This window comes from Lolium perenne, chromosome 7 (assembly GCF_019359855.2).
Source record: "Lolium perenne isolate Kyuss_39 chromosome 7, Kyuss_2.0, whole genome shotgun sequence".
NCBI lineage: Eukaryota > Viridiplantae > Streptophyta > Magnoliopsida > Poales > Poaceae > Lolium > Lolium perenne.
The window spans coordinates 176,883,486-176,899,901 of NC_067250.2; the positions used below are offsets into that span (position 1 = coordinate 176,883,486).

The following is a 16,416-nucleotide window of genomic DNA, read 5'->3' on the forward strand; positions in this document are numbered from 1 at the left end:
CGTCTCCGACGTATCGATAATTTCTTGTGTTCCATGCCACATTATTGATGATATCTACATGTTTTATGCACACTTTATGTCATATTCGTGCATTTTCTGGAACTAACCTATTAACAAGATGCCGAAGTGCCGATTCTTTGTTTTCTGCTGTTTTTGGTTTCAGAAATCCTAGTAACGAAATATTCTCGGAATTGGACGAAATCAACGCCCAGGGTCCTATTTTGCCACGAAGCTTCCAGAAGACCGAAGAGGAGATGAAGTGGGGCCACGAGGTGGCCACACCATAGGGCGGCGCGGCCCAAGCCCTGGCCGCGCCGACCTGTAGTGTGGGGCCCTCGTGTGGCCCCCTGACCTGCCCTTCCGCCTACTTAAAGCCTCCGTCGCGAAACCCCCAGTACCGAGAGCCACGATACGGAAAACCTTCCAGAGACGCCGCCGCCGCCGCCAATCCCATCTCGGGGGATTCAGGAGATCGCCTCCGGCACCCTGCCGGAGAGGGGAATCATCTCCCGGAGGACTCTACGCCGCCATGGTCGCCTCCGGAGTGATGAGTGAGTAGTCTACCCCTGGACTATGGGTCCATAGCAGTAGCTAGATGGTTGTCTTCTCCCCATTGTGCTTAATTGTCGGGTCTTGTGAGCTGCCGAACATGATCAAGATCATCTATCTGTAATTCTATATGTTGTATTTGTTGGGATCCGATGAATAGAGAATACTTGTTATGTTGATTATCAATTTATATCTATGTGTTGTTTATGATCTTGCATGCTCTGCGTTACTAGTAGATGCTCTGGCCAAGTAGATGCTTGTAACTCCAAGAGGGAGTATTTATGCTCGACAGTGGGTTCATGTCTCCGTGAATCTGGGGAAGTGACAGAAATCTCTAAGATTATGGATGTGCTGTTGCCACTAGGGATAAAACATTGGTGCTATGTTCGAGGATGTAGTTACTGATTACATTACGCGCAATACTTAATGCAATTGTCTGTTGTTAGCAACTTAATACTGGAGGGGGTTCGGATGATAACCTGAAGGTGGACTTTTTAGGCATAGATGCATGCTGGATAGCGGTCTATGTACTTTGTCGTAATGCCCAATTAAATCTCACTATACTCATCATAATATGTATGTGCATGGTCATGCTCTCTTTATTTGTCAATTGCCCAACTGTAATTTGTTCACCCAACATGTTGTTTATCTTATGGGAGAGACACCTCTAGTGAACTGTGGACCCCGGTCCAATTCTCTATACTGAAATACAATCTACTGCAATACTTGTTTTACTGTTTTCTGCAAACAATCATCTTCCACACAATACGGTTAATCCTTTGTTACAGCAAGCCGGTGAGATTGACAACCTCACTGTTTCGTTGGGGCAAAGTACTTTGGTTGTGTTGTGCAGGTTCCACGTTGGCGCCGGAATCTCTGGTGTTGCGCCGCACTACATCCCGCCGCCATCAACCTTCAACGTGCTTCTTGACTCCTACTGGTTCGATTAAACCTTGGTTTCTTACTGAGGGAAACTTGCCGTTGTGCGCATCACACCTTCCTCTTGGGGTTCCCAACGGACGTGTCAACTACACGCATCAAGCACTGGAACCCCACCAAATCTTGCTTGTGGGCCTATGCTATGTGTGAAAGTGTGGTTCAAGGTGTAATGGTGCAAAAGTAGCTCCCCTAAACCCTATACCCTAGCCCTAACCCTACGCCGAACCCTAACCAGTAGATCAGGCACACCGTCGATCTTGTGATAATGGCTCGAGCTGCGGGTGTATGTGCCAAAGGGTCCCAATCTTGGTTATCCATGTGTATATGTCCTAAACAAACCTAAAAGAATGAAAAGTACATTGGTGCACCCTCGCGCGGAGAAATCTAGGGGGTAGACCCGTCGGGGCACACGTTCCGCTAGCTGTTCTAGGGGGAGGAGGGGGAGAACGACCGCCGAAACACCGGAACCCCACCAAATCTTGCATGTGGGCCTATGATATGTTTCAAAGTGTGATGCAAGGTGTAATGGTGCAAAAGTAGCTCCCCTAAACCCTAAACCCTAGCCCTAACCCTAACCAGTAGATCAGGCTCACCCTCGATCGTGTGATAATGGCTAGAGCTGCGGGTGTATGTGCCAAAGGGTCCCAATCTTGGTTCTCCATGTGTATATGTCCTAAAGAAACCTAAAAGAATGAAAAAGTACATTGGTGCACCCTCGCGCGGAGAAATCTAGGGGGTAGACCCGCCGAGGCACACGTTCCGCTGTTTTGGGGGGAGGAGGGGGAGAACGACCGCCGGAGCACCGGAAGCCCACCAAATATTGCATGTGGGCCTATGCTATGTGTGAAAGTGTGGTGCAAGGTGTAATGGTGCAAAAGTAGCTCCCCTAAACCCTAGACCCTAGCCCTAACCCTACGCCGAACCCTAACCAGTAGATCAGGCACACCGTCGATCGTGTGATAATGGCTCGAGCTGCGGGTGTGTGTGCCAAAGGGTCCCAATCTTGGTTCTCCATGTGTATATGTCCTAAACAAACCTAAAAGAATTAAAAAGTACATTTGTGCACCCTCGCGCGGATAAATCTAGGGGGGTAGACCCGCCAGGGCACACGTTCCGCTGTTTTGGGGGGAGGAGGGGGAGAACGACCGCCGGAGCACCGGAACCCCACCAAATCTTGCATGTGGGCCTATGCTATGTGTGAAAGTGTGGTGCAAGGTGTGATTCACCAAATGGTGCATGGCATGGATCCCCGGTCTGACATTCCTCACCTTCGGGCGATAACACTTAACAGATTCCTGGACGTGTACGGTGAAGTGTCCCGCCGCGGGTATATCGGGCGCTAGACTGTGCCAAAGGGTGCCACACATGGTTTTCCATATGTCCATGGACTAAACAAACCTAAATCTATGAAAAGGTATATTGGTGGAACCTCGTGCGGAGAAATCTAGGGGGTAGACCATCCGGGGCCCACAGACAGCCGTTTTTAGGGGGGAATGACCCCCGGAGCACCGGAATACCACCAAAACTTGCAAGTGGACCTAAAACCTAACCCTAACAAACCTAAAAGAATGAAAAAGTACATTGTGCACCCTCGCGCGGAGGGGGACGGCCGCCGGAGCACCGGAACCCTGATATATGTGGGGGATGAACATGGAGACTAATTTTGTATTGCACATAGTGTAATAAATAGTCATCAAAAAGAAAAACTAATTAACAAAATAAATATAAGTATTAGATGAAATAAAATAGTTAGAAAAACAAATAAAATGTATATTGGCGCACGGCAAAGTGCGCAGCGCACGGCAAAGGACCCTTTGCCGTGCAACTAGTCTGTCTGCACGGCAAAGGGGCGAGCCACGGCAGTGCCCAGGCCTTTGCCGTGCATTGTTTCTTTGCCGCGCGGCTTGTAGGGCCTTTGCCGTCCGCCTATCATTGTCGTGCGCTGCTCCCAGACTTTGCCGTGAGATATTGCTTTGCCGTGCGCCAAGTCTTTCTTTGCCGTGCTTAGTTTCATTGCCGTGCGCTGCTCCCAGACTTTGCCGTGCGTATTGTCGTTACCGTGCGGTCTGCTTGCTGCGCACGGCAAAGAAATCTTTGCCGTGCAGCGGCGCACGGCAAAGATAGGCTGCACGGCAGCGCCTGATTTTCCCGTAGTGAAAAATTTATTAGGAAAACTAAGCAGAAAACTTTATTATGACCGGAGCATGGCTAGGTCAAAATGCCGCATCGACAAAGCCTTGCGACCAAAGGGATCGAGGAAAACTCTTTGACGAAAGGAACGATGATTGATTGATTGATTGGTGATGTGATCCCACTTCCCTGAGGCTGCAACAACCAGTGCAAGGCTCTAACGCTTGCACCAACAAGCCTCGCAGCACGACAAATAAATCTCCATTGCTCGAAGAGGCCTTCAAGGCGACGCCTCTAAATAGGTTAACAACATTGCAACATGCAATTGTTACCCAATCAGGCAAAACCAGATCTACGGTTTTGATCCACAGAACCAAGACCACGAGATATAACAAATATGCGTTGGCACATCGCCACACTAAATTTGTCATTTTTTTTCTTACCTCCTATAGATTTGAGATGTTGGTTCTACATGACATAGTAATCAGATTCCAAGACACTATGAAACCCCGAGGTTTGCTGATTAAGCACATGTGACATGTACGACAAGCTTGCGTCAGCTTCTTTTGAAGGATGCCACGTAGAAATTTTACTAATCTGGAGGGTAATTTCGGTTTAATTACTATATGATTTTTACACAACTTTTTTCACATTGTATAGATGTTGTTTCTAACTTATCCTCACATATGACAACGACCAAGTATATCCTGTTTATATATAGACAGAATTTTGCAGCGTTGTTCTTAAATGACATAGATGGATACACATTGTCTAGTTTTTTATTTTTTATTTTTGCGGGTTTCCAACGCGTCGGAGCACATCAGCACATTGAACCCGAGACAACTCAACCTCACAGAGTTTCTGCCAAGCACATTGCATACAAGATGTTGGTAGACCATCCACAGACCGCAGAATGCAAACCTTGATTATACTACCAACTAACCGGCAAGATATCCGCTGGACAAGCAACTTGAGCCTAGCTTACTGTAACAACCTTTTTCTGCCGGGATTTCCCCATGACCTGAGATATATTCAAGAGGTTAGAGGATAAGAGAGAGTCATCTCTGAAAGAGACGCTGGTTTATCCTACACGTAGTTCGACTCAAATTCTGACCAAACAAACATCGCGGTCTCCCTGCCCATGTTGTGCCCAGCACCCAATCCGCATGATCCCCGGTGTTGTCCTTCATCATGTAGCAAAGCAAGGACACCCGGTGGTACCCTTCCTGATGCTTCACATGCCTAACTCGTCTAGTAAATCTTGCCGTCTTGCTCTAAGATGTTCCAGTGGCAATTCGTATGTTGAGAAATGTCATTCCTAGTCTCCGTGCCTTTATATATAGAAAGAGAATACGTGAACTGCTTACTAAATGGCCACCAACCATCTAGTCTATATCCCAAATGCGATAACCGCGCAACAAGTGAGCATTACATAGCAATCTCCGTGGCACTATATAAATTTTTCGATAAAGTGGCACTATATAAATAGGAGATCTTATATTATATATTCACTGACCATCTACATTCTCAATTACAAACAACTGTGCAACAAGTGCGCATGCCATTGTAACACCCCCTTGCCGCTGACAATTGCTACGGCCTAAATCGAACAGAACTATGTGGGAATATTGGGAGAGAGACTACGGGGCTGGGAACAGACAAAGGGGGAACAAGATTAGATTTCATTCAATCCATTTATGCCTTACGTAACAGTCTACATACTGCACAATACAAGCAATTACCCCATGCGTGCTTGTTGAGGAAAAAAAGCTTCTGCTATTACAGATGTACACAACTGTTGCAGCGTTCGTTGAGTAGAGCTAGCAGTGTAAAATATACAGTGCATCGACAAAGAGCTGACTATCAGCTTCATAGCACCTCATCAATGGTGACAAAGCGGCCTTTCTCAATCGACAACTGTCCAGCCACGCCGATCGCAACAGATAGTAAACCGTCATCCAAGCTGATAGTTGGGCAACAGGCACCTTGACCTCTGATGGCAAAAAAGAAATTGAGATGCTCCAAGTAGCTAGATCCATGGTGGAGCCCCTGGTACCTAAACAATGTACAGGTCGTCAGATATATACATGAAAATTTGATGCAGAACCATGGTAAATCACTCATCTTGAAGTATAGAAGCGAGATTTTATTGAAAGCTAGTAGAAGGTCTCAACTCTAAGCCAGTTGATTCTCTTGAACAACTACAGGCGACGTGTCTATAAAAAGAATCTGATATTTTGTTGTTGAAATGTTAAGATCAACAAAATGTTGATAGTATATTGTTGCAAAGTAGAACATACTTGATTCGGTCATCTTCAGCCTTTACCGTTTCCACTCCATCTCTGCCTCCTGCTCGTTTCCCAACCCTCACAATGCTCTGTGGAACAAAAGCCTCACCCTGTTCGGGAATTTCTATTACAAACGGAGACTAGAATTTCATAAATTGAATTGATATACAAGCCTCACATATCTGTATTGGAGTGCCTAAAGTATGACTCTTTTAGCCTAAGCATGCAATTAAAATTCTTTTATCCTACACATGCAATTAAAATTGTAAGAGGTTATGAATAGCATATGTGTTGGAGGACAGGCAGATCCATTGATCTGACAAAAACAAACACGCAGAATGCTTTCCCCTTGCTCCGGTTGCAATGCACCAACTAAATAACCTTGGTCTTTCAGCGAGAAGCAAGTTTTCTGAAATCCTAATGATGAGAGAAACGGAGCATCAGCTTCATGTACAACTTGAAGTTCATTTCATGATGCCTCCCTTTCTCATCTGATTCCACCATGTAATTATTCTTTCATGGCTCATGACATTATCTCCTTGCATGCTCTTGGTTCTACACAAAGTCAATCTTTTGTGTGGTGCTACAGTGTAGAGATGCATGTGATTTATTTTCAAGGGTTGTGGTAACCATTGATGATTCATTCATAATAGATTCACCGGTGAGCTGCAGCCTTTATGAAGACTTGAGCATGCACAATGGCTACTCTAGAAGATGCAATATTACCCTGGCAGACCCCCACATTTGATACAGTTTGTACTACGTCTGATATGCATCAAATGTAGCGATGCATATGCATGTGATATATGACAAAGGAATGGGGTCACCTTTGATGATCCTTTCGTAATAGATTCACCGGTGAACTGCAGCCTTTCTGAAAAGCTGAGCATGCACTATGCCTCACCTAGAGATGCAGTATTATCCAGACAGGCCCCGCATTTGATACAGTTCTTACTACAGCTGATATATATGCATCTATTATGGATGGTTTATAGGTAGGCCAGCCCGTTTATAGCATAAGTATTGATAGGGTGTTAGCAATTAATAATCATAATGGCGTTAGGAGATAGAGATAAGTTAATTGGGAAGAATTGTCGTATTAGGCAAGACCAATTTAGTTAGTTAGATAAAGATAAAGTTTGTGTCTTGCGAGACAAGTGGAGTTGCCAATATGAAGAGCTACCTTGTACCTCTTTGAACTAAGTGATGAAACAGAAAAAAAATTAAGCCTCGGAACCTCTCTTCCTCGTCAGGGACGAGCCATGTCGCTGGATTTTTGAGAGTGAATGGCTTATTCCCAGTCTTCGGACCTTTACCCTACCCAAGTTATCTCCTTGTAGATCCAGGTTCATAATAGCATCAGTGACTGAGATCATGCTGAACAAATATTTGCAAATCTTGCAGCACGGTATAAACCAGGTAGGCTGCTAGCACCAGGAGGATGTCAAACAGAAATTACTGTGTTGTGAGTTGGCAAAGATGTCAAACAGAGATTACCGTGTTGTGAGTTGGCAAAGCCTATGTACAGCTACGATAGCAAACGGTGTAATCGTTATTTGGCTATAACATTGTGCAAACCTAGTAACCTACACATTTCATGGCTAGGAAACGTATTATGTGTCTCCAACATCCATATAACAAATTGTTTCTGTTTCCTTAAATGTGACTGTGTCGAAATTTAGCAAAGTAAGCTGGTAATCAGTAGTTCAATCATATGCACAAAACATACATGTCATATTTACAGATGTTTTTCTTCTTTCAATAGAATTTATTATGTAGATTCAGAAATGCTATTCATAATCTCTGAATCATTAAGTTTCTTAGAAATGGATTAGTGTAATTTGAGGAGTATCTACCTGTAGTTATTATTAGACATATAAAAAATTCATATGATTTACCTGGAGTTCAATTGCCTTTAAACGAAAATCATAAATATGTAAATTTTTCTATAAACTATACATACTCCCTACCAAATACATATCGTTAAAGAAATATGGGGGTGAAAAAGAAATATGATAAATGACACCAGACCGCAAACTGGCCAGACCAGACAACACATATCTAGAGTTATTTCATATATGCATCTAATTTAAAATATTTAAATAGCAAAAGCATCTGGTTCTACCTTTCCAATGTCACCAACAACAGAAATTTCCTGCTCATTTTTACTACCTTCTGCAAACATGCAGAGATCAAGCATGCCACGACAGCCATTATCAAATTCTACGATTACATATGCATTATCAATTATATCTGGCACCTGCATCCAGAGAGAAAATTTTAGAAACCAAGTTACAACTGTTTTAACTTTAGTGTGCCTACTATAATCAGAACTTCAAAAGAGCTCAAAGATTGCTTGATAGCTTAAAAATCTATATATCATGGTCACTTGTTGAATTCGAATCCCATCCAGTATTCCATAAATCAGACAGAAAATATTAATAAGGAAATTCTCCTTTTTAACTTGGTTTTAAGGTGGAATAAAAAGATGCGGTTCGCAAACACCTTTCTGGATGGGCAAGTCATATAGCTGGTATTCTTAAAAAGGAGAAGCTTTGTCTATCATCTATCATATATGAGTTAGAAGCGCTTACTGAAGTGAGACCGCTAACGAGCATCGAATTGGATTTGAAAAATCAATCTAATACTCATTTAGCGGGTCTCCGCCGGGAAGAAGAGTTGAAATGGTACCAACGTTCAAAATCCCAATTCATTCTGGAAGGAGATTCAAATACGAGATATTGGCCGGAAAAAACGTATACAATCTCTAGTACAAGATGGGGGTCTGATCGAAGGCCATGAGCAACTCAAATCTTACATTACTAATTATTATAAGGGTCTATTTGGTCCACCAGATGAGAGTTCCTTCTCTGTGGATGAGTCCCTAGCAGATATACCCCAAGTGTCTCAGGAGGAGAATGTTGTTTTAACGGCTCCTTACTCGGAGGAGGAAGTTAACAAGGCTATTTTTCAAATGGAACATAACAAAGCCCCGGGTCCAGATGGTTTCCGTGCTGAATTTTATCAGACTTTTTGGGGTACTATCAAAGATGACCTTCTACAAATGTTCAGTGTTTTACACGCTGAACAGCTAGAATTATTCCTTCTAAATTTTGGTGAGGTTATCTTGTTACCCAAAGTTAAAGAAGCGGAAAGGTTCCAACAATATAGACCCATTTGCCTCTTAAATGTAAGTTTCAAGATATTCACGAAAGTGGCCACCATTAGACTGAATACCGTGGCTGATCATGTGGTAAGACCGTCGCACACCGCTTTCATGCAAGGACGCAATATCCTAGATGGGGTTGTGGTTCTACATGAGGCGGTTCATGAACTGCATACGAAAAAGATGAATGGGGTAATCTTAAAACTTGATTTTGAGAAAGCTTATGATAAAGTCGGGATGAAAGGTTTTTCACCAGAGTGGAGAGCGTTGATCGATAATTTTGTGTATGGAGGAAGTGTTGCGATTCATGCCAATGATGATACGGGACGCTTCTTCCAGACACGAAAAGGTTTACGCCAAGGCGACCCTCTATCACCACTTTTATTCAACATTGTGGCGGATATGCTCGCTATATTAATCGAACGAGCTGAATCTGATGGTCAAATTGAAGGAGTGATCCCACATCTTGTTGATGGGGGTTTATCAATCCTTCACTATGCCGACGATACAATTTTATTTATGGAACACGATCTCGATAAAGCTCGAAATCTAAAGCTGATTTTGGCTGCTTTTGAGCATTTATCGGGTCTCGAAATAAACTTCCATAAAAGTGAACTGTTCTGTTTTGGCGACGCACAGGACTCAGTCGCCGAATATTCGGAACTGATTGGTTGTGGGCAAGGCCAGTTTCCTATCAACTATCTGGCTATCCCGATTCATTATCGGAGATTAACGATGGCTGAGTGGAAACTAGTCCAGGAAAGACTTCAGAAGAGACTTAGTAGCTGGAAAGGTAAAATGCTATCCCTTGGAGGAAGATTGGTTCTCATTAATTCAGTACTCACCAATATGGTGTTGTATATGATATCTTTCTTCATATTGCCAAAAGGTGTTTTACACAAGCTCGATTATTATAGATCGAGTTTTTTTGGCAAGGGGATAGTGAAAAAAAAAATATTGACTGGTCAAGTGGTATGTCGTATGCCGACCTAAAGATATGGATGGGCTAGGAGTTCACGATCTTGAAATCAAGAACTCAGCCTTATTAGGTAAGTGGCTTTTTAAGCTACTAACCGAAGATGGCGTATGGAAAACCATGGTTAGAAGAAAGTACATCGGCGACAAAGCGCTATCCCAGATCCTTTGAAAACCGGGAGATTCACATTTTTGGGCTGGCCTAATGGCAACGAAGAAATTTTTCTTCAGATATGGTACTTTTATTATTAAGGATGGATCGTAGATACGGTTGTGGAAGGATACATGGCTAGGGAATAGGTCTCTCTCTCTGAACAATATCCAGCGTTATATAGTATTGTTCGTCGTAAAAGTGATACCATTGCATTAGTAATGGCATCCTCACCTCTGACTGTGACGTTTAGACGAGATTTAATCGGTCCGAGATTCTTGCATGGAACGCCTTACTGGTGCGTTTGGAATCCATCCAGTTGTCTGAAGGGCAAGATGAATTTCGTTGGAACTTACAATCCAATGGAAAATTCTGTGTAAGTTCATTGTACAATGCCATTATCCAACCGAAAATACCAGTTGAGAAAAACAAGAAGATTTGGAAGATGAAGATACGGCTCAAAATTAAGATTTTTGGCTGGTATTTACGTCGAGGAGTAACCCTAACCAAAGATAATCTTGTGAAACGCAATTGACATGGGAGCACGCAGTGTGTTTTTTGTCAACATGATGATACGATTAAACACTTGTTCTTCCAATGTCGCTTTGCCAGATCTATATGGTCATGCATCCAAGTAGCTTCTGATCTGTATCCCCCAACTAGTGTGGCCAACATCTTCGGTAATTGGCTTCACGGGATCGATCACAGATTTAGAACGTTTATTAGGGTGGGAGCGCTTGCCATTCTATGGTTGCTATGGCTGTGTAGAAATAACAAAGTTTTTAATGATAAGAATTGTTCTCTCTTGCAGGTTATCTACAGATGTACCGCTACTCTCCGTTCGTGATTTGCGCCGCTGAAGGTGGAGAACCGCGACCTGTTTACGGAGGTCTGTACACGGTTGGAGGACACGGCGAGGAATACGTTTTCCGTACATGGGTGGCAGCATAATCTACGGATTGGGCCTTCACCTTCACTTTAGGCGTTTTACATTTGCGCATATCTCATATGTAATTCGCCTTTTTTAGCACTCCAGACTTTTGAGACTCTTTGAACGGCTATGTGCATCTTAGCTATGCAGAGGTCGGGTGTAATTACTTTTTATGAGTAATAAAGCGCCATTATCAAAAAAAAAGGAATCACTATCACTGCACTATTAGTTCAGCACACATACTTTTTAACTTGCAAGACCATAATGAGTAGCACTGTGCAAGGAGAGCGCTTGAAGTCAATGAACCTGACCTTTCCATCATAAATCTCATCTTTGTGGTTAACATCAATAGCTCCAGAGGCCATCACACGAATAGGGTTCGCATCTGCAAACAATCTCAACAAATCAAAAAAGTGGCAGCACTTCTCAACCAGAGTCCCCCCACTGTTGCAATTAAACCTATTCCAGTTGTTCACCTGCAAGAGGTTTAGGAGTTAAAGACACAAGAAAATTATTAATTACCACAAGTGTCACAGTTTTGGGTCTCGTACCTTAACAAGGAAAGGAAATCGGTGCTCACGGATAGCCACCATTCTGACATGCCCTAGTGTACCACTTTTAACAATATCTATCAGCTTAGCCACCGGAGGCATATACCTGTACTCTAATCCAACTTGCACAAGTATGTCCGGTCTCTGTTTAGCAGCTTCTATGACCTATACATGAGAATAAGAAGTTTCAGATATCCAAAGAATAAGGTTGAAGAAATTTAGAGGAGTCGCAAATCGTAATCATTGGTTGATAAGAGAACAAATGAACATCACCTAAGGTCTGTAGCACTTCATGACAGATAAACAAATACACAAGATCGATCCATGTGGATTCAATACCAAATACCATGAAATCAGTGTGTTCGGCAATGTGGCTAGCCCACTTTCTCTCATATTTCTCTGGGAATGATACTCATTTCTCTTAATTTACTCTTTCTGCTATCACAGTTAAGTTGTTCAACAAATGTCTAAGATTATTAAAAAAAAGGTAGTAAAAGTCTACAAGATTCAGATGGAACAGTCTTCCAAGAAAGTATGAGATGTTTGCTGGTAGAAGGAAAAAATATTTCAAATAAGTATTTACAACAGGTTTCTAGGGTTCTTGAATTTCTTTCTTGGGAGAAAAGCTAGTATCCCTGGATGTAGTTTAACTATTGGAATTGATGTGCATACCACCATTCTTTATATGATACTGTTACGATCAGACACATTGCTGTTTCACCTTACGTATAGCAGCTCTCTTTAATTATTTAGTCAACAACATGTGCGTCACTATACGTTATGATCAGATCTGAATTAATTAAAGGCAACAAAGTACCCAGCTACACATCTACAGTATTCCAATAGTAACACTGGTCTCTCTAGTTAGGACAATGAGAAACTATACAGCAACAAACAAAAGACATTGAGATGATATCCTGCTCCCTTCATGGTCGCCACTTCAGCGTATGGAAGATCGAGATCTCTTTACGGAGGTGTCTACACGGTTGGAGAACACGGCCACGGAGTTTATTTCTCAATATGGGTGGCTGCATAGTCGGAGGATTGAAGCCAACGGAGTTTTATAGTAGTTGGCTTTTTACATCGTTCTTGCTATCTCTTTTTTATTGATACTGGACTACTAAACGGCTGTGTGCATCCTAATTATGCAGAGACTGGGTGTAATGCTTAAAACTATTTTGAGTAATAAAGCGCCCCTTATCGAAAAATTGAGATGATATCCATAAAAAGTAGGAAAGTTAAAATTCATCAGCAGCACTTGTTATTCTAATATTATTGCTTTGATGTTTTACTCAAGATCGAATGGAACTTTTCTTTTGAGATGTTTTTGATGTACGCTTGAGCAGGCTATGTCACTAGGCATTTTTGTAAATTACTTTTTAGTTCCTGTAAAGGTTTCTTATGCCTCCCTTACACAGTTAAAATATACCAGAGTTTCCCCTCCTCTATCAAAAATGTATTTTACATTTACAGCAGTTAATGAGTGCATTGCATCGCACAACCCTGACAAGAATGTGGCCTCACCTTCTTACAGTCCTGTACCGTGGTGCACAAAGGCTTCTCAACAAGAACATGGTGTGGCCTGGCGCAACCAATGATATCCATGAGTATTTCACAGTGTGTCATGTTTGGCGACGACACAACAACGGCGTCACATAGCCCGCTGTCCAACAACTCGCGGTGACCTGAAAATGTCTTGAAAACTTCTGCTTTTTAAGGATTTGGTGATAGACCGAAACATGGCACAAATGCACGGTAAATATACAGTCTATCATTAGTGATGTCAGTAATTGTGGAACAGCTAGACTTTGTATACTGTTTCCATACATCTAGTACGATTCAGATGGATCGAAGTACCAACGGGAGATTACAGAACCTAGCTGGTTATGTATGACTGGCTCGTACAGCGAGCAAGGCAGCGATGGTACCATATTCATGTGACTAGAGGCTGTGTCATGTACCTGCGGAGCTGGGAGGCCAAGCTCGGCGGCGAGGCGGAGGCCGAGGAGGAGGGACTCCGGGTGGGGGTCCGCGAGGCAGGTGACCCGGACGCGGACGGACTGCTCCCGCTCGACTTCTCCGGCGAGGTGGGCGAGGTTTTGGAGGTGCTCTCTACCCATCATCCCCACCCCAACTATGCCGTACCTCACCACCGCCGCCGCCATGGCTGCCTCTCTCCCTCCCACTTGCGTCTCTCCGAAAGAATCTGGACGGGGTTTCGACTTTCGAGTGACAAGTAAGGAGTGGATGCGTGGTGGGAACCCGTTTTTGATGAACGGCCGTTGGTAGTTGGTAGTTGGTAGTAATACTCCGTACCTACTTCGCTGAGTATCAAAATGTGCGAACAGGTTTTGCTTCCAGCGGTTGGATCGTGGATGAGAGTCATATCTCCGTCCATAAGAGCATCTCTAGGAGAGCTCGTAAATTGGCTAAAACCGAATAATAACCATAAGTTTAGGGGATTCGTTTCAAAAATTGGCGCAGATTAGCGATCGTATACTAGTCAAAACTGAAAAAAATCGACATTGAAACCCCAACTTGGCATGTATTTGTAGGGGTCAAACGAGCGAACCGAACGCAACCCGAACGAAACCCTAGTTTGCGCGCGACGGAACTTTCACCTCCTCCCAACTGCCGCCGCCGCCGATCTGCGCGCCCTCACCATCCTCTGCGCTATCGTCGCTCGATCTCGCCGGCATGAGTCTCGAATCGACCCCGTTGGCCGCCGAAGCTAGCTCGTAGGCCCCGCCACCCTCTCCCGTGGCCGCCGGAGCTCCCGCCACCCCCGCCGACGTCGCGAGCTTCCTCAAGCGGTGGCGCGCGGGAACGCACGTGGTCCCGCTAACTGGTGTCGCGGCCACCGATAGTACGGCCACCGGTGATGTCCCAGCTGTCGCCAAAGGGGCCACCACAGCTAAGCCGACGGTGAAGACATCCCGCGCCAAATCGAAGACTTCGACGCCGAAGAGAACGAAGTCAAAGACGACGACGAGACGTGGCGCCCCGCCCCCGCTCCCATCCCCGTTGCTGTCGCCGGTTGCCAACGCGAACGACGCCCAGGACGTGCTCGACGACGGGTCAACAAGGTAAAAATTTCAACTCCAATTCATTTTAAACTGCGAACAGAAATTGAGGCTAATTATTGGTAGGAACGGCAACACCTCGTACATGGAGATGTTAGACGAGGTAAACATTGCTCCACTCGCTCCGTTCGACGTTGAAATGGGCGCAGATGGGATGGAAGACGAGGAAGAAGGGGAAGAAGGGGACGATGGGGAAGAAGATGAAGGTGTGATTGAGGTCGAGGCCAATGGAAAGAAGAAGAAAAGAAAGTCCAACAACTACAAGGTAGAAGACGCAACATTGTGCCGAGCTTGGGCCGCCGTGAGGATACATGCAGTCTCCAGCACCGATCAAATCGGGAAGCGATACTGGCAACGCATCGAGGACAAATTCCATAAATTGATGCCTCGCATTTGTCATCCTGTCGATCGCACGTACCGATCCATCCAAGGGTGTTCGGACGCGATCAAATCGGTATGCAGACGGTGGACGGCGGCACTAGATCAAGTGGTGTCGAATCCTCCTAGCGGCGCAACTGTGGATGGATATGTGAGTGAATTTGCTTGCTTTCTGTTTGCGCAATTTTTTTTGTTTGGTGACCACACCTAGACGAGTTCATCTTTATTTTGCAAATGTAGGACCGCATTGCCGATGCTAGGTATAGAGACATGGCCAGCAGCAAGGAAAAGAGCTTTACAATGAGACATTGCTTTGATGTGCTTCAACACCTCCCCAAGTGGTAATTGAGGGACGAAAAAACAACACCCAAGAAAGCTGCAATGGTTGCGTTGGACGATACCAAAATGAGAAGGAGGGCTGGAACAATGACAAGCCGGAGGGAAACAAGACGACCAAAGAGAGGCTGAAGCTCGAGGGCGGAGGCAGCATTTTTGAGGGACAAATTTGATCAAATGATGAAGTCGAAGGAGGTGATAGCGGCCAAGATTTTGGAGACCAAGCTTGTCATCATCGAGAAGAAGAAATAGGGAGTCTCGCCAAGGTTGAAGCCAGCCGAAAGGAAGCAAGGAACAAGGCCAAGTTGGAGGAGATGAGGATTAATGTGAACAAAGCCAAAGCAATGAAGCAACTATTGGCCGAATAGAGGGAGATCATGATGATAAACACAAAGGACATGAATGAGCAATAAATGGAGTGGTGAAAGGACGCCTCGGCGGAGACCATGGAGCGACGAAGACTAGCTCATGAAGGGGCAAATGGTGGTGCATCGGTGACGCATGGAGGTGGTGGCAATGATGGTGACGATGTTCCTACCTCCCTTTGATGCCGGTGGTGAGAGGAGATCGTGAGGAGACTGAGCAACTTTGTGCCATGAACTGTGAACGATTTGCTATGATTGTGTCATTTGTTGTAAAACTATGAACTATGCATGAGTTGTTTGTATTTGGTAGTTTCATCATATGCCAATCCTGTGATAAACCCTACCTTTACAGATTTGGAAGCTGTTGTTCCACACCAACTCTTTCTATTTTAAAGTTTTGGTTTACGGGCTCTGTTCTGCACCACCTCTTTCTCGACCCATAAACACAAGATCGGTGAATCAAACTCCCACTTTTCGGTTTTGCTATTTACGGGATCTGTTAGAGATGCTCTAAATATATATAAGACCTGAACTTCTGGTAGCTTAATTAGACTAAAAATACTAGTGAATTTAT

The 16,416-nt window shown here is 44.1% G+C and overlaps 1 protein-coding gene across 3 annotated transcripts; it reads right to left on the reverse strand.

Moving 5' to 3' along the window:
• Positions 1–5,285: 5,285 nt before the first annotated feature.
• Positions 5,286–13,943, reverse strand: LOC127314770 (uncharacterized). 3 transcript variants are annotated; one of them, XM_071824533.1, is made up of 7 exons: positions 13,642–13,942; positions 13,205–13,375; positions 11,681–11,845; positions 11,441–11,605; positions 8,032–8,166; positions 5,919–6,016; positions 5,286–5,674 (listed from the first exon to the last, which is right to left on the reverse strand). In XM_071824533.1, exons 1-7 carry the CDS (start codon positions 13,843–13,845, stop codon positions 5,488–5,490), a joined length of 1,125 nt encoding a protein of 374 aa, XP_071680634.1. In that variant the 5' UTR covers positions 13,846–13,942; the 3' UTR covers positions 5,286–5,487. The 3 variants fall into 3 exon arrangements, with proteins under 3 accessions (XP_071680634.1, XP_051201254.1, XP_051201252.1); XM_051345294.2 differs by having other exon boundaries at positions 13,205–13,365; positions 13,642–13,772; XM_051345292.2 differs by lacking the exon at positions 8,032–8,166 and having other exon boundaries at positions 13,642–13,943.
• Between the last annotated feature and the right edge of the window lie 2,473 nt (positions 13,944–16,416).

Coding starts and splice junctions, on each gene's coding strand:
- LOC127314770 (XM_071824533.1), bottom strand. CDS start 13,845: ATGGCGGCGGCGGTGGTGAGGTACGGCATAGTTGGGGTGGGGATGATG. Junction 8,167..11,440: donor ATGAGATTTATGATGGAAAG/GTCAGGTTCATT, acceptor CTCTGGATGCAG/GTGCCAGATATAATTGATAA. Junction 6,017..8,031: donor TTGTTGGTGACATTGGAAAG/GTAGAACCAGAT, acceptor ATTCCCGAACAG/GGTGAGGCTTTTGTTCCACA.